Source organism: Muntiacus reevesi, chromosome 22, assembly GCF_963930625.1.
Source record: "Muntiacus reevesi chromosome 22, mMunRee1.1, whole genome shotgun sequence".
Taxonomy (NCBI): domain Eukaryota; kingdom Metazoa; phylum Chordata; class Mammalia; order Artiodactyla; family Cervidae; genus Muntiacus; species Muntiacus reevesi.
This window is the reverse complement of record NC_089270.1, coordinates 37352175-37371489: the sequence shown is the minus strand read 5'-3', so window position 1 is coordinate 37371489 and position 19315 is coordinate 37352175. Positions and strand designations below refer to the sequence as shown.

The window sequence follows — 19315 nt, the reverse complement described above, 5'->3', positions numbered from 1 at the left end:
AGCTCCAAAGGGACTTCCCTGTGGCTCAGATGGTAAAGAATGTGCCTGCAATGCCAGAGACCTGGGTTCAGTCGCTGGGTTGGGAAGATCCCCTGGAGGAGGGCATGACAACCCACTGCAGTATTCTCGCCTGGAGAGTCCCATGGACAGAGAGCCTGGCGGGTTGCAGTCCATGGGGTCACAATGAGTCAGAAGACAGAGCAACTAAACGGGGCACAGCCCAAGTTCCAAAGAGCCAGCTCTTCTGCACAAAAGCTCAGAGTTCAATCACTGGGCTGGTGAGCGCTAGTTCTCATGCTTGTCACTGTCAAATGTTGATTACACAAAGCTAGACGGAGGAGGCACTAGTTCTCATGCTTTTTACCATCAAATATATATTACACAAAACTAGACTGAGGACTTCTATATTAGATAATCATTGGAACTACCTATCATTTATCAAGAGAAAAGATTTAACTATCTTTTATTACCAGTCCGCATAGCTGGCCTTAATAATCAGAGGCTCTTTGTTGTCAGGGATGATACTGGCAGGAGTCAACCTCCTCTTACCCAACAACCACTGGAGACATCAATCCTGCGTTGTTTTCCGTAGGGGGCAGTGAAGAACTGGATAGCTCTTTGCCCTCCACCACCACCCCCCACCCCCCACGTTTTTTCACCGATAACAATTCATAATATTCCAAACCCAGAAATAGTTTGATTTCTTATTGTTACATATAAACCATCATAAAATTAATACTTGATACCCTGCATAAAATTTGAATTATTCCATAAAATATGTAAATACAACAAATAAGCAATAGATGTCATTAGACTAGCATTATTAAGACTCTGTCTCTGAGTTTTATTGATTTGATTACTTCAACAGGTTTGTCGTAACAAAGTTTCAATGTGGACACATGCTTCTGAATTCCATGGTATATGAAGTGATGAGAAGACCAGAAGATGTGTATTGATTTTTATAAAAGTGCACATTTAATTTTTTTCAGCAAGTGTTTAAAATTATTGTGAAATCTTCCTTCCCTTTATGAAGGGGCACAGTGTTTAGCCCCATTGTTTTCTATGGTATTGGAATCAGAAAACATTTTTAATTTCTCTAGCACTGTCCCCCTAATTTCGGACCTCAATTCCTTTATCTCTAAAAGAGAAATAATAATAGCACAAGCTACTTCAGATGTTTGTTGTAGAGGTTAGTGAAGTACTTTTTCTTTGAAAGCAGTTTGCAAACTGTCAAAAACTACAGAAATATGTCGTTATTTTTCTGTGAAAATGAAGAAAGAGATTTAAAGAAAACCTGAAACCTTCCCTCCCAGGTGATTATGTTATGCTGTGGTCTTATTTTTACCCTTTCCCTGTCCCCGCTGATGATCATGTGTTCAGGCCCACACAGTCTTTTCTCACTTGAATTATTGTGATAGCTTCCTCATAGCCCCCGCATCACTCCCCGAAATTCATCCTCCATCCTGCTGCCACAGTTATCTTTCTAAAACCTAAATCAGCCCATTTGTCTCCTCTGCTTAATGGTCTTCATTGATTTTCCAGCACCCGCAGATGACAGACAAGGGCGTTTACGATCTGGCTCTGCCAGCCTTTCCAACTCCATTAAATACAACTCCCCTACCCAGCAGACCTCAATTCAGAACTCTTGATTCCCAAAGACAGCATATTTTCCCTTTGCCTGGAATGCCCTTACCCATCTTGCAGACTGATTCCTTTATGACTCAGCTGCCACCTTTCATCTGAAAACTCAAGCAATAAGCCTCATGGAGGCTTATTCATCCAGTTCATGAAATTATTCCCTGTACCTGGTGTAGTTGTCCGTAAATGCTTTAAAAGTACTGAGTGTTTGTTGTGTTATGTTTTTCTAGTGATAGTTGATTTGCTTACCAGGCTCTGTAAATGGTACTTTAATAGTCATTACCTCAGTTCAATGATCACAATCTCATGTTCTGCTCATATGTAAAAATATCATAGACGTAAAGTCATTATAAGAAAGATTGTTTGAATATTTGAAGCAGACCTATTTCTCTCATTATTTTAGGAGTATCAACTTATCTCTGCCTGGCTCCTGATGGAATCTGGGACCCCCAGGGACCAGACCTCAGCAACTGTTCTTCTCCTTGGGTCAACCATATAACGCAGAAGGTAAACCACGTGACCATCAAGGAAGGCTTTGCCAGTTCCAGATCCTTGGTTGTTGAATATAACTGCTAAAAACAAAATAGCCAATAGTTGTTTTAATTGATGGGGAAAAATTCTCCCATTTTATTTTAACTCAAGATTTAATGACAATTCTAGTATGCTGTGAGCTAATTCTAGAATTTTGCTGTTCTTAAAGGGCAAATCTGTGTATTTCCCCTAAACTGGCAGTATGGCTTGTAATAGTTTTATTATTAATACAAATTTTATGGTATTGTGAACTACAGATATAAAAGTCCAAGAGGTATTATAAATATTATAAATATTATAAGAGGTATAAATCAAACAAGCAAAAGCTTCTAGTATTCATACATACAGATTTTCTTCTGGAAATAATAATTATCAAAAGAAAAAAAATCTACCTTTGGAATCTTAATCCATTTGATAAATGTTCTGTAACCTATTCATTTATCAGTGTTAAAAGTATACACATGTGTGACAGAATCTTGCAGACTCAAATTTGCAGGGCTTATTTGGTTGCAATATGTTGAACATTTTTATTATTAATGCACTGTGGAGCTTTGAATTGATTTCATTACAAACATAGACCAGATGTGCATTTATGCCAAAAGGGCTATGGGATGAATCCTTATTATAGCAATTTGTGCGGATTTATGCACTCCTAAAATGGAGAGTCCTTCTATAGCACATTAGCTATGCTGAGGAATTTTTGAAAGAGATTTTTCCTGAGAAATATTACAAGCAATGGCCTCACTAAAAGCCTGTCTGTGCCATTTGCTCTTTTCTCTATTTGTTTTTAACCAGGCTTATCCTCAATAATATACTGTATAATAATCCATAAATATCTACCCAGTAGATCATTTAGCAGATGAGCCATAACTATCTATTTACCCTAAATCATGGAAGACCAGTGGTTATATTGACTCCAGTTACCCTCTTACATATGCATCTCCATACTTGTTGCTATTCATAATGATGCTTCTCCAATTTCAGTACTGTTCCTGCCACAGTTTTTATGTTCTTTGATTTTATTACAATGTAGCTCAGACCCCAGGGCAAATAACTCTTACTGGATGTGATCAGATTAAAAGATCAGTAGCATATCTCCTTACATTAGCAACTTTTAAAAAATATTCCCTACATACTTAGCCTGGGGTTAACATTAATTCAGTAATAATTCATCTAGAAAGCTGTGTTTTCATGATAATTCCTGAATATAGTTGGCATATTTCGTTGCAGAAATTACTGGTGACTTTAAATGATAATATTGCTTAATTCTTTCCTTTCCTCTGCAGACCTGCTAATCTTATGACAAAAGACACAGTTCCTTGCAAAGACCAGACAGTTGTGGCCCATTTGATTTAGGGATGGAATGGTTTTTTTTCTAACAGACAAGTTCCATTCTTTTGGAGGGTTTCTGTATAATCCTATAGCATCTGTAAAAATATATTAAGATTATACAGTTTAGATAGTTGAAATTTATAATACCTTAGCTAGATTACTTATAAGTTTGTAGAATTGTCAAACGTTTAACAGTGGGCTTTTGAGCCCTGCAAATTGACTTCTGTGCTTATTGCCGGGTCAGTGTTGGAGCTGGTGTTTAATTGGGTCTACCTTCATCAAGACGTCATGCTTAGCCCCAACACTAGCTACACAGTGAACAGATCATGATAGCCTTTATATCCCACACCCCACTTAGCTAGTCTCTCTTCACTTCTCTCCACTCTTTTCCTTGGTGTATCCATTATACCTCCAACTATCTATGCTATTCATTAAACATAATTGTAGTTGAACAGGTTACCACAAAACTCCAACACATTTAAATATTGATGTTGTAAACCTCTGAGAGAGAATCTTCATGTATTCCCATAGTGATTTGTCTCTGTTTTCTCTCCCTCCTCCCCAAAGCATCTTCCACAGAATTCAGCCCTTTCCTCATTTCCTCCCTCAGTACCCAAGTCCCAACAGCAAACAGGTGGAACCTGTGCAGAGAGTTTGTTTACAGTATTGGGGGAGCAAAGGTGAACTGCAAGGGATTGAGAGGAATCCCAATGCTAGGAACCCGGATGGAGCTGTTCCCAACCCCAGGCCTATGATTGCCAGATCACAAGGAATGATGGAAAATTGGTAACAGAGTGTCTTTGAGAGAAAAGATGACCTCTAGACAAGAGACACATTCTAGCCTCAGGCAACTTTTCAGAAAAGATCTAGGGGAATAAATATTCTGATCTCACCCACCCCACCCCTCTTACCTGGCCTCACCTGCCCAGCCTGCCCACTAGCCAAACCCACACAAAAGCCAGAGAGAGAGAGATGTTGTCTTCATCATATCATGTAAGTCCATTTCCTAAGACAGAAAAGGATGGAGGAGGATGGGAAGGGTCTTCACCAACTAAGAAATAGAAGGTATCCAGCAGAGTTCAGTTTTTCTTCACTTCTCTCACCCCTCCTCCCTTTCGCAGCCTCCTCTTCCTCTCTTTACTGCCTCTCTTCCTACCTTCCTTTCTCTTGCTCCATCCTCTTTCCTCTGCTCTGACCTCCCCATTTTTCTTATGTTTTATGCCATGTTGAAAAACTTAAAGTGAAATAGGTGTCTGATTTATTCCTCCCCTCCTCCACTCACTGTAGTTCTGAGAATTTTTAAAGCAGAGGAACACTGTTTACCCCCAATAACAGTATAGATGGAGGAAAAAAAAGAGGGAGTCATTCTCTCATTTCAACAGTATATTCAGTTTCCCCTACCCAAGTTTGTGGGTACCACTGTAGACTGCAAATATGCATAAACAAATGGATCACAATGCTTACTTTAGTTGGAAAAAGCAAACATTATCATTTTTCTTAAGAAATGAGTTGTGTTTTTCCTCCTGCAGTCAGGCAAGGAGGGAAAAATCAAGCACAGAATCTTGATGGTTTTGTGATTCACAAATGAAGTCAGGCCACTTATATATTGGTGAAATGATAGATTAAATTTTGAATGGTATTATAGAGTAGATTACATTTCACTAGAGAAAATGTAAGCCTTTAAAGTCAGAAGAAATTTGTTAAACGCTGGCCATAATACTTTCATAGTCATGAGGTTTAATAAAAAGCCAAATTTGTGTAGAAAGGAAAAAGAAAATTTACCTCAGCAGAACGGGGAAGTGTAGAGGCAGAGAAGGAAGGAGAAATTGGTAGGTGAGTGGACAAATGGATGGGCAGGTGGACAGAACGGTAGATACAAAGATAAATAGATGATTGGACAAAAAGATTAGATAGTGAAGCTGAGTACATGTCTTCAAATTAATGTTTTAAAAACATTTTTCTGTTTATGGAAACCAACAAATTAGTTTAGAGCTCTGCTTTCTCAGATACATGTGATGAAATATCTGATTTTCTCACCTTTCTCAAAGACTCTTCACTGAAATCATAATCTCTGGCTTTAGTTTGACCTGTAGCTTGAACTGAAGTTTTCAAAAAGTTTATATTTTCTATTTTTGCATATCTGTAAAGAATTCATTGCACTTTATAATCCCTCATATCTTTTTTTTTAATTGAGAACTGTGACATTCTAATTGTGAAGACCGTCCATATTTATAATATTTACATGTAAAATGAGATCTGCTTCCTATTTCATTAACTGGTCCAAGTATTATATGAAAAAGAAACACCTGAATTGTTAGTGGGAAATAGTCTTTCTGTTTCTAGCAAACTAAAGTGTCTTTTCTTTTGTCTGCACACAAGTTACTGACAGATTTTGAGATAATGTAAGGTTCTTCCTGCATTTTCTAAAGAAGGATGTGTAGATCTAGAAATGGTGTTGCTGTTTTATATTATGTGCTTGCTAAGTTGCTTCAATTGTGTCCAATTCTGTGCAACCCCATGGACTGTAGCCCCACAGGCTTCTGTCCATGGAGATTCTCCAGGCCAGAATACTGGAGTGGGTTGCCAGGCCCTTCTCCAGGGGATCTTCTTGACCTAGGGATCGAACTAACATCCCTTAGGTCACCTGCACTGGCGAGTTCTTTACCACTAGCACAACCTGGGAACCCCTTTACAGTACGAAATAAGCCAACTGTTTGTTCTGGAACTATGGTTGAAGCTTGCCACCCAGATCTTAATTTTACCATTCTTTTAGCACCCATAGATCTACTATGAAATAAAAGTAAATTGCTTATTAATTTTATTAGAGATTTGTGGCATTTCCACATCTTCAAGCTTAACTAGCCTACATTCAATTGTAAGATAGAGGCATTTTATTGTCTATAAACCCACTTGACTCAGATTCATAGAAAAATAGGTAGATCTTTCAAAGAAATGGTAGCTTTGTACTTAAATACTGAAACTGCTCCATGAATTGTTTTGCCCCCTTATTAATGTTTGATGCAATAAATCCCATGAAATGTCAAAGCTTATTTCAAATAAAACTGTTTTTTTCTTGTGTCACAATTTGAAATGCAAATAGTATCCATCTCTGTCATAATTATTATCCTTAACTACAGCGGCAGGGTTTCCCCTCCCTTATTCAAGCCCTAGGTATAATCCCACCATTTCAATACAGGCATTAATTAACTAATCCTCACAAAACTTATAAGATTTCTCAGTATGCATGTACTTATTTCTAAAAAATAATTTTAGCAGAATTTATTAAAAGGATTGTTAGAGATAGACATTGTAATGATGTCTTTAAGCTAGAATAAGCAAAATAACTATTTCAGTCTTGCTTCTTTGCACAGAAGACATGAGGTAGATGTAAGATATGTGTATATTTTTGTATGGAAATAGGATAATAATAACTGTGGTGAGTGAAATAAATAGGACAGTCAGAAAAAAGAGTAGCTTCTAGATGCCACTGGAAAGAATATGTTTAAAGCAGGCCTGGTCTGGGTAGGCAAACTTTGAACTGAGCTTGAACCTTAAAGTCATAGTCACTATCCGTCAGTCAGTTCAGTCGCTCAGTCATGTCTGACCCTTTGCGACCCCATGGACTGCAGCACACCAGGCCTCCCTGTCCGTCACCAACTCCCAGAGTTTACTCAAACTCATGCCCATTGAGTTGGTGATGCCATCCAACCATTTCATGCTCTGTCATCCCCTTCTCCTCCCGCCTTCAATCTTTCCCAATATCAGGTCTTTTCAAATGAGTCAGCCCTTCGCATCAGGTGGCCAAAGTATTGGAGTTTCACCTTCAACTTTAGTCTTTCCGATGAACATTCAGGACTGATTTCCTTTAGGATGAACTGGTTGGATCTCCTTGCAGGCTAAAGGACTCTCAAGAGTCTTCTCCAACACCACAGTTCAAAAGCATCAAGTCTTCGGCGCTCAACTTTCCTTATTGTTCAACTCTGACATCCATACATGACCACTGGAAAAACCAAAGCATTGACTGGATGGACCTTTGCTGGCAAAGTAATGTCTCTGCTTTTTAATATGGTGTCTAGGTTGGTCATAACTTTTCTACCAAGGAGCAAGCATCTTTTAATTTCATAGTTGCAGTCACCATCTGCAGTGATTTTGGAGCCCCAAAAAATAAAGTCAGCCACTGTTTCCCCATCTATTTGCCATGAAGAAATGGGACCAGATGCCGTGATCTTTGTTTTCTGAATGTTGAACTTTAAGCCAACTTTTTCATTTTCCTCTTTCACTTTTATCAAGAGGCTCTTTAGTTCTCCTTCACTTTCTGCCGGAAGGGTGGTGTCATCTGCATATCTGAGGTTATTGATATTTCTCCTGACAAACTTCATTCCAGCTTGTGCTTCATCTAGCCCAGTGTTTCTCATGATGTACTCTGCATATAAGTTAAATAAGCAGGGTGACAATATACAGCCTTGACATACTCCGTTCCCAATTTGGAATCAGTCTGTTGTTCCATATCTAGTTCTAACTGTTGCTTCCTGACCTGCATACAGATTTCTCAAGAGGCAGGTCAGGTGGTCTGGTATTCCCATCTCTTTCATAATTTTCCATGGTTTATTGTGAGCCACACAGTCAAAGCCTTTGGCATAGTCAATAAATCAGAAATAGATGTTTCTGTGGAACTCTCTTGCTTTTTTGACGATCCATTGGATGTTGGCAGTTTGATCTCTGGTTCCTCTGCCTTTTCTAAAACCAGCTTGAACATCTGGAAGTTCACAGTTCACATATTGTTGAAGCCTGGCTTGGAGAATTTTGAGCATTACTTTATTAGCATGTGAGATGAGTACAGTTGTTCATTAGTTTGAACATTCTTTGGCATCGCCTTTCTTAGGGATAGGAATGAAAACTGACCTTTTCCAGTTCCATGGCCACTGTTGAGTTTTCCAAATTTGCTGGCATATTGAGTGCAGCACTTTCACAGAATCATCGTTTTGAATTTGAAATAGCTCAAGTGGAATTCCATCACCTCCACTAGCTTTGTTCGTAGTAATGCTTTCTAAGTAATGCTTTCAATCCCATTTGACTTCACATTCCAGGATATCTGGCTCTAGGTGACTAATCACACCATCATGAATATCTGGGACATGAAGACCTTTTTTGTACAGTTCTTCTGTGTTCTTGCCACCTCTTCTTAATATCTTCTGCTTCTGTTAGGTCCCTACCATTTCTGTCCTTTATTGAACCCATGTTTGCATGAAATGTTCCCTTGGTATCTCTAATTTTCTTGATGAGATCTCTAGTCTTTCCCATTCTATTGTTTTCCTCTATTTCTTTGCACTGATCACTAAGGAAGGCTTTCTTCTCTCTCCTTGCTATTCTTTGGAACTCTACATTCAAATGGGAATATCTTTCCTTTTCTCCTTTGGTTTTCACTTCTCTTCTCACAACTATTTGTAAGGCCTCCTCAGAAAGCCGTTTTGCTTTTTTCTGTTTCTCTTTCTTGGGAATGTTCTTGCTCCCTGTCTCCTGTACAATGTCCCAAACTTCCATCCATGGTTCATCAGGCTCTCTATCAGATCTAGTCCCTTAAATCTATTTCTCCCTTCCACTGCATAATCGTTAGGGATTTGATTTAGGTCACACCTGAATGGTCTAGTGGTTTTCCCTACTTTCTTCAACTGAAGTCTGAATTTGGCAAGAGGGAGTTCATGCTGCGAACCACAGTCAGCTCCGGGTCGTTTTTGCTGACTGTGTAGAGCTTTTTAATCTTTGGCTGCAATGAATAGTAGCTATGGGAGAATCCAATTGATGGCACCACTGCCATTAACAAGAAGCCTGGAAATGAGTCTTGGTGGCTCCCTTTCATTCCCCTCACACATCCAATCAGAGAGTAAGCCTATCTCTACTTATAAATCTCTCCCAAATCAGGCCACTCTTCATTTTCCCTGCTGCTCCAATCCTAATCCACAGCAGCTTTTTCTACTGTGTTAGCTTCATAGTAGGTCCCCTTTCACTCACTCCTGGACCCTCTAATCCATTCCACTGAGTTTCATTCCAAACATAAGCCTGACCAGACCACTCCTATTTAGACTCTTTAATACCGTCTCATTGCTCTTAGCACAATTTCCCAAAATCGTCATCCTGACTTCCAAGTGCTACCACTGCTCCGCTCCTGCTCGTCCCTCCAGCTGCCTGAAGCCCAGACACAAGTCCCCTTCGTGCAGGGCCCTTAAGTCTCCCTGCGCCTCTTTCCTCAAAGCTTCTCTCTCTTTCTAGAAGCTCCTCTCCTCATCCCAACCTAATTTTCTTTTTTCTATTTCTTCTCAAATTAAACATCCCTTCTCAGAGAAGCATTTCCTAAATTATTCCCTAACTTCAAACACCAGGCTAAACTGCCTTTAGGGCTTCCCTGGTGGTCCAGTGGTTAAGAATCCGCCTTGCAATGCAAGAGACACCTGTTCAACTCCTGGTCCGAGAAGGTCCCACCTGTGTCAGGGCAGAAGCCAGAACTACTGAAGCCTGAACACCCTAGATCCCATGCTCCACAAGGGAGGTGACCACAAGGAGAAGCCTGTACACTGCAACCAGAGAGAGTCCAGAAGCAGCAACGACAACCCAGCACAGGCAAAAATAAACAAATATTAAAAAAAAAAAAAGCTGCCTTTAAATTTGATCCACTGCACTGGGATTCTGGATTGAATTCAAAAAAATTAAAATTAAATAGTCGTGCAGTTAATTTATTAATAGCTCTTCCCAGATCCTATTATGGGAAACCACGTTATTTACCATTTTATCCCCAGACATTAGTATAGTGTTATTCATAGAAATTCAAATTGTGGTTAAATAACAAATGGACATATAGAATGATAGAACAGTTTTTGAAATTATAAATAAAGATGTTTTATTCTTAAAAACTGTATATATATATGTATGACTATATATATATATGTATGTGTATACATATACACAATTTATGCTATGTTGGTAGCAGATTGAATTCTGAAGGTATAAATTTTTTTTTTAAATTTCTTTTCCACTTTTACTACCCTGTCTTCCCAAATCATGGTTATTCTAGACTTCACTTATTTATATAGCATCCTCTTGGCTCTCTCCCTACCAGTCCCCATCAGAATTTTATCTTACCGGGTCACCCGCAACTTGTCTTTTAACTTTCAACTTATTTGATATTTTCTGTTGCTTTCTTTTTTTTTTTTTTTTTATTTTTTATTATTTTTATTTATTTTTTTATTTATTTTTTTAATTTTATTTTATTAGTTGGAGGCCAATTACTTCACAACATTTCAGTGGGTTTTGTCATAATTTGACACGAATCAGCCATTGAGTTACACGTATTCCCCATCCCGATCCCCCCTCCCACCTCCCTCTCCACCCGACTCCTCTGGGTCCTCCCAGTGCACCAGGCCCGAGCACTCGTCTCATGCATCCCACCTGGGCTAGTGATCTGATTCACCATAGATAATATACATGCTGTTCTTTTGAAACATCCCACCCTCACCTTCTCCCACGGAGTTCAAAAGTCTGTTCTGTACTTCTGTGTTTCTTTTTCTGTTTTGCATATAGGGTTATCGTTACCATCTTTCTAAATTCCGTATATATGTGTTAGTATGCTGTAATGTTCTTTATCTTTCTGGCTTACTTCACTCTGTATAATGGGCTCCAGTTTCGTCCATCTCATTAGAACTGATTCAAATGAATTCTTTTTAACGGCTGAGTAATATTCCATGGTGTATATGTACCACAGCTTCCTTATCCATTCATCTGCGGATGGGCATCTAGGCTGCTTCCATGTCCTGGCTATTATAAACAGTGCTGCGATGAACATTGGGGTGCACGTGTCTCTTTCAGATCTGGTTTCCTCGGTGTGTATGCCCAGAAGTGGTATTGCTGGGTCATATGGCAGTTCTATTTCCAGTTTTTTAAGAAATCTCCACACTGTTTTCCATAGTGGCTGTACTAGTTTGCATTCCCACCAACAGTGTAAGAGGGTTCCCTTTTCTCCACACCCTCTCCAGCATTTATTGCTTGTAGACTTTTGGATAGCAGCCATCCTGACTGGCGTGTAATGGTATCTCATTGTGGTTTTGATTTGCATTTCTCTAATAATGAGTGATGTTGAGCATCTTTTCATGTGTTTGTTAGCCATCTGTATGTCTTCTTTGGAGAAATGTCTGTTTAGTTCTTTGGCCCATTTTTTGATTGTGTCATTTATTTTTCTGGAATTGAGCTTCAGGAGTTGCTTTTATATTTTTGAGATTAGTCCTTTGTCTGTTTCTTCATTTGCTATTATTTTCTCCCAATCTGAGGGCTGTCTTTTCACCTTACTTATAGTTTCCTTTGTAGTGCAAAAGCTTTTAAGTTTCATTAGGTCCCATTTGTTTAGTTTTGCTTTTATTTCCAATATTCTGGGAGGTGGGTCATAGAGGATCCTGCTGAGATTTATGTCAGAGAGTGTTTTGCCTATGTTCTCCTCTAGGAGTTTTATAGTTTCTGGTCTTACATTTAGATCTTTAATCCATTTTGAGTTTATTTTTGTGTATGGTGTTAGAAAGTGTTCTAGTTTCATTCTTTTACAAGTGGTTGACCAGTTTTCCCAGCACCACTTGTTAAAGAGGTTGTCTTTTTTCCATTGTATATCCTTGCCTCCTTTGTCAAAGATAAGGTGTCCATAGGTTCGTGGATTTATCTCTGGGCTTTCTATTCTGTTCCATTGATCTATATTTCTGTCTTTGTGCCAGTACCATACTGTCTTGATGACTGTGGCTTTGTAGTAGAGTCTGAAGTCAGGGAGGGTGATTCCTCCAGTTCCATTCTTCTTTCTCAAGATTACTTTGGCTATTCGTGGTTTTCTGTATTTCCATACAAATTGTGAAATTATTTGTTCTAGTTCTGTGAAAAATACCGTTGGTAGCTTGATAGGGATTGCATTGAATCTATAGATTGCTTTGGGTAGAATAGCCATTTTGACAATATTGATTCTTCCAATCCATGAACACGGTATGTTTCTCCATCTGTTTGTGTCCTCTTTGATTTCTTTTATCAGTGTTTTATAGTTTTCTATGTACAGGTCTTTTTCTGTTGCTTTCTTACCTAGTTTCCAGGTCTTTATTACCCCTGTACTATATTCCCATAGCACCTCACAGACATTATCTTATAATTGCATTTTTGAATTAATACTATCTGCTTTTATGTACCCTGCATACCAAGCAGTAGAATATGAGCTTCCTGAATGTGAGCAAAACTGCATATAGCATTTGACTTTATTTGTTTAGGAAATAACAAGTGTCCAAATGATTGTTAGATGAATGAAATAATTTTTTAATATTCTTTAATTTTTAAATATTTTTTAATATTACTACTATAATTTCTTCAATTTTAAGAAGAGGGGATCGTAATAAATAACTAGTTGTATCTATTTTTATTTTTCTTTAAATATGGTTTTCACATTTTTATTTTAAACATTTTTTTTTTCATTTCTTCTTCTTCTTTTTTTTTTTTTTTTTTTAATTTTCCAGTGGGTTTTGTCATACATTGATATGAATCAGCCATAGAGTTACACGAATTCCCCATCCCGGTCTCCCATCCCACCTCCCTCTCCACCCGATTCCTCTGAGTCTTCCCAGCCCACCAGGCCCGAGCACTTGACTCATACCTCCCACCTGGGCTGGTGGTCTGTTTCACCACAGATAATATACATGCTGTTCTTTCGAAACATCCCACCCTCCCCTTCTCCCACAGAGTAACTTATCTATAGTTAGTTTTTTTTCTGTTGCAGCTTTCTTGTTGGTGAACTTTGAGTTCCAGACTTCTTGTGTAGAATTGATTTGATTTATTCTTCATAAATAAATACTTCTTGAATGCTAAAACATAATAACTATTTTTAAGATAAATTACTGATGATTTTCGTACTTGACTCACCATTTACAACAACACACTATCTGTCATTGACACATACATTGGCAACATCATTATCTTTTATGTTGAAAACAGTTATATTTTGACTTGTCATCTTTATTTTCAGCTTTTTCATTACTGTATTTTAAAAAAATTTAAATTTTTCTATTAGGAATTAAATAGGCCTTCTTTTTTATCTTATCATGTCCTACCCCAATATTATAATAATTAATACTGAAAACAGCATTTGTACAACTACCCAGAACAAGAAAAATAAATTGAATTGCAATATGAAAATACCTATTATTTTCTTCTGTTTGTTAAGTAATTTTTCTTTTTATAATGTTCCCTGATAGCTGTAATGATAGTCAGTAGTTGCATCTTTAGTTTTGAAGATAATGTGTTAAAGAATGTCTATTACTTATTCCAGTAAGTAATAAGCCTTTTTCCAAAAGGTCTCATTTAATTGAATCACAAGATTCCAGAGGTCCATATGCCTTGACATTTTCTCATAGAAAAAGTACTATGTGGTAATAAAGACATAGAAGAAAACAATAGAATAATAAATGATAATGGTAACAATGGTAATAAAACAATTACACAAGACCACAATGCTTAGCAAAGTAAAACAATAGTGATTTCACAGATATGTTCATTTTTATGAGAATAGCATAGGTGCAACACGATAGCAAATGCAAGACTCTGCATGGTGCGCTGATTAAAAGACTATTCCTTTGGAATATTATAGGAACTCCAGCCATCTGGATACTCGTGTACACAGGGGTTTTGTAACATTGTTAAGCAATTGTATCAGCTGTTCAGACTTAATTGATGGAATGCTGAGTCTGAACACTTTGTGAATACTAGCATTTCACCAATTTAATTAATGAATACTGAATTTTATAAATCATTAAGTGAGTTAATAGATTACCAGTAAATAGCTCTAAATTGTATATAATGATTAAATATATGGATTATAATCACATTTATGTCACTTTGTGAACACTTCAAAGTACTTTCACGATCCATCTGTGGGTCATGAGTGCTCCTTTGATCTACATTGACTTTGTTACACATTTATCCTTGAACCTTATAATGTATTCCATTTGGTCTTACAGGTATCTTAGTTTTTCAGGCCCTGATGATATTTTACAAATTCAATAAACTTAGTGTGGATGTTTTTCTCTTTTTTCATTTTAAAGGTTTTTAAAAAGTACCAATTAAGCATATAATACTTTAATATATTCTTATTACAATATATTTTCTTATAAAATTTAAGCATTGAACAAAATGATTCCTTCGATTTCCATCTTTCAATTTTGTCCTATGCGTTTAAATATACACACATATATATAAAAACACACAAAATATCTACATATAATATTTATTTTTCATAGCACATTTATATGCTACTCAAGTAGTATTCATATTTCACAAATACTATGCCTATATATATTAGTATATTTATGATTTTTATACTTGCATTTATTTTAAGTCAATATTGCATGTTGAAGATTGATGTTAACAGTATTTTTCTCTTTATTACAAAGCTGTTGTATAGTATTCCGTAATTTTTATATATATATGTCCAGTTTTACACAGACATAACCCATTTTGTTTTCTATTATAAGCAAGCTGGAATGAATATCTTTGAACATTTTCCTTTTGTAACAGTGAGAGTATTTTTTATGGCTGATAGTGATAAGAAAAATCTGTCTTATACAGTCTGCACATTTCAGAGTTTAATAGACACTATAATTTACATAGGAAGTATACAAATATACACATCCAGTAATAGTTTATGATTGTCATAAACATTTATACAAATCTTTGCCAACACTTGGTTACTAAACTTTTTTTGCATATTTGAATTAGGATTTTCTATAAAGTTAACAATGTGATTGTTAACAATTTAGGTATTCCAATTGCTCCAATTTATTCATTTATTTCTTTAACATTTAGTCCTGCTACAAACATATTAAGTATCCCTGCATAAATAGTGGTAACCAGTTTGACTGAGTTTTTTATTGTACCCCTTACAACTTTCTGAATATCGATTGGGAAGATGGTCTTACAACGAGAGGCCCTTTCTGTTTGTGATCCTAAATTCTGTATCAGACTGTTAAAAACAGAAAAAGAGAAGAAAAGAAAATGTTCTAAATAATGACACTTTTGTATAAGTAATAATAGGGCAGACTAAAATTAGGAAAGATATATGCCAAACCGTTAACAATCTCTAGAAAGTGGGAATGTATAGGGTCAAAGAAGAGACACTCATTATTTTTGCATTGCACACCTATATCTATATTGCATAAATGTGTTATAATTGTACTTTAGTTTAATTTTAAAAAAGATAAAGGACATGATAACTTGGAAAATTACACTTATTTACCTTTTTTTTTAAAAGTTTTACAGGCCTTCCTTTCAAATTGATATATATTCCTATCTTCTTATTACCCAGAGCTGTCAAATTTGTTCAAGTGATCTTAGGATATAAGTTTTATCTCTTTTAACATCTTTGGATTGTTGCCAATTTGAACGATTCTTATAGAATATACTTAAAACATCAGCATGTAGTTTTAGAGAAGGAAAGTGTTAGAAGCTAAGCAATAGTTTGCTACCAAGTACATGGGGGGGTGAAATCTCTTACTTAGTAAGAAGATGAAGACCATTTTAAAAAGCAGAGTTTTTATTTGGAATTACATTTTCTCAGAGTTTAGCAGACTGAGTATTCGTTGTGAGCTATTAAAGTAGGCATAATGGAAAATTTGTGTTGTTCTCTGAGAACACAATTGTTCACAACACAAACTCATCAGTATTCAATTTAGAAATGCATAGAGAAAAATCACTGGGCAAACCTTAGATTTAACCCCTCAGATGGGTAAAGTGAGAATCATTTCTAGAAGTTAGTCCTCAAGAGGAGTTTCCTAAAAGCATGACTTTCAAGTTAGTTATTAAAGAAAACAATGGATTAGCAGGAAAACTCAGGGAATGTGTACCAAATAAAGAGGGAGTTTAATAACTTACTCACCTCAATGATTATAACATATGCAAAGACAATTGTCCAAAGAAGCCAATAAAATTACTTAAGATCTCTTTCCTTTTTGTTCTGTTTTCAAAATTGTAGTTGAAATCTGGAGAGACAGCTGCCAACATTGCTAGAGAACTGGCTGAACAGACAAGAAATCATTTGAATGCTGGAGATATCACTTATTCTGTCCGGGCCATGGATCAGCTGGTAGGCCTCCTAGATGTACAACTCCGGAACTTGACTCCAGGTGGAAAAGATAGTGCTGCACGAAGTTTGAACAAGGTAAGGACATTAGTTACATGCATCTTTAAAGTTGTAGTAAAAGCAGTGAGACTCCCCTGATTAATTTCTCTCTTTCCATAAAATCAGATCATTCTAAAGAAAATTGCTAGCTATATTCAATTCACTTCACTGTCTTATTATAATAATGACCTTATTTGACTTTCAATCTAAGGAACAATAAATGATAATCTCTTTGTATATATTTTGAATTATAATTCTGTTTTCTGTAGAATTCTTTCTGGATGCTAAATTCTGACATGGTTAATATAGATAAATGCCATGTCTTTTGCTTCCTTTTTTTTTTCCCTTTCAAGCCTTTATGTTAATATGATTAATAGTAAAACAAATATCTAATCAATAAAGAGAAATTTAGAAAATGACAATGAGAAAGGATATTAATAATACATTATAAATTAAAAAAATAATTTAACCTAATTCTTATTACATTTAAAAGGTCATTGGACAAAGTATTTGTTTTAATTTTCCTTTTGATTTTTAAGTAACTTATTTTGCATCACTACCATAATAGCTTAATAGGTTTTAATGTGTTTCAGCACCTTTGAATTGTAAGTAATAAAATATTTTTAAATTTTAAGGGATTTTATGTGTTTTATAGTTATAAATCTACAATATATTTTTATATACATTATATACACATATGTAAACATTATATAACTTATACAAATATAAGTGTTTTATTTACTTAAGTGTATAAAATATGTTTTATATATATTTATAAGGAGTATCATTTATATAACAGAATTTCACATTGTGAAAAGATAATAGAATTGCTGCCATTAGATAACATATATTCTCTTAATGGCATTTTTGTAATAAAGATGATCAGTTATTGAAACTGGATTTTAAGGCCTTAAATATCAGGGATAATCTTAGTATCAGGGATACGTCAAACAGCAAGAATTTGGCAGCAACAGACTAATATAATGTATGGAATTCACTGAATGAATATTCCCCTTTAGAATGAAAAAATAACTTTACAGAGTGGTCTTTGTTATGTTTATTTCTTTTCTGTCTTACTTGACTAAGTGTCTCATGAGATGGAAGACACTTTTTAAATGATGATTCTTTGACATTAAAGAAAAAGAAAAGCTGGATGTTTTATCTAGCAGTTTTTTCTGCAACTTCATCCTCAGAAAATAGATTCAGTTCTATCAGTTAGAATTTATTACTAAGGGTTTTTTTTTTTTTTTTTTTTGGTTATTTTCATGCTGAGTGAAAAGGAGTTATTTTTTGTCACTCATATTCATGATAGCATCTCAGCCCAACCCCTGACAGAATATAATCCACAGCTGTCTATGTAATCTGGGCATGCTGTGATTTTAGGATGCTGTTAATGAATATCGCTGCCAGCTATTGTTATTATAATGTACTAGAAGTAGTAATTTCTGTTAATGCTACAGATCCATAACACTACTTGTTATAGAATATTTTGTATCTTTATTTAAAAATGATGTTGATGTCTGGCAATACCAGGTAAAGCTGGCAATTAATGTCACATTCTAACAGGCTACAGCTAATCAGCTTGCCTAGTCTGAATATCAAGTAACTACATAATGGGCAAATTTCCACTTGTGATGCTTTTTAATGCTCTCTTTTGTTTCTTATTTGGCTCTTTTTGGTTGTTTATGTAATGTGGCTTGTCACGTGTTAATTCGCATGACGGGGTAAAGAGATGGAATGGCAGAGGTTATTCACATGCTTCCCGGCCTGCTCCTGTTTCCTGTGGCTCCGGCTGGTCCCTGAAGCAGTTGTAACCCAACAAATTTGCAAAGTCAACTCGGTGCAAATCAATTGTGCTCCACATTGAAATTCTGGAGGTTTAGAGACCTTTTAAACCAAGATGCGAGTCAGTGATCCAATGACAACACTGGCAGTTTACTTGTGCTCATTACTCACTTAATTCTGTAGAGGAGTAACTACTCCATGCTCATTGAAGAATGTAAAGTTGGGAGAGCATTAGCCACACAAAAGGTATCAGATTAACTGCTGCTGCAAAATGGGTAATTTTCTCCTTCAACAATTAAGGCTACTGAAGGAAAAAAAATACTAGAAGAGGAGGAAAACTGCAATCTAATTTACAAAATTTGCAGTCATTTATTTAAACCAAGCAAATATATGTATTAATTATTCATTTTATCACCAGGAAAAAAAAATATTTGGTACTGAATATGAGTTGCTGTTAATCTTTTGCCCAAAAAAACGTCATTCTGTATCCAAACAAATAAACACAGTCTTGTTATTCCACAAAAGTTTCTAAAATATGTAAAATCCTTTGGTCAAAACCATTAAAAAATTTTTTTCAAGAAATAAAAACAGAGATAAATCAGAATATTAATCACATTCTTTTAATCAAAAGTTACTTATATCTTGGTATTTGTCCCTTTGAATCAACGAGTCAAATGAATATGCATTCTCAATAAATGGAACTTTTTGAATGTATGAACAAAGGGTTTGTGGTACATATTAACTATCTATATTACCTTTAAACCACAGACAATTTACTCTCTTTAAAAAATGGGTTTCAAATTCTTGACATAATTTACTTAACTTCACACATCTTCATCTGTGGCCCACAAG

The 19315-nt window shown here is 35.9% G+C and overlaps 1 protein-coding gene across 5 annotated transcripts in view; it reads left to right on the top strand.

Moving 5' to 3' along the window:
* ADGRL3 (adhesion G protein-coupled receptor L3) overlaps window positions 1-19315 on the top strand; it is a 938528-nt gene that overhangs the window by 755952 nt on the left and 163261 nt on the right. For all 5 annotated transcript variants that reach the window (XM_065913896.1, XM_065913892.1, XM_065913894.1 and 2 more), the window contains 2 exons: window positions 2042-2145; window positions 16532-16717. In XM_065913896.1, the coding sequence (XP_065769968.1) occupies window positions 2042-2145; window positions 16532-16717 (290 nt within the window). The remainder of the gene's footprint in view (window positions 1-2041; window positions 2146-16531; window positions 16718-19315) is intronic.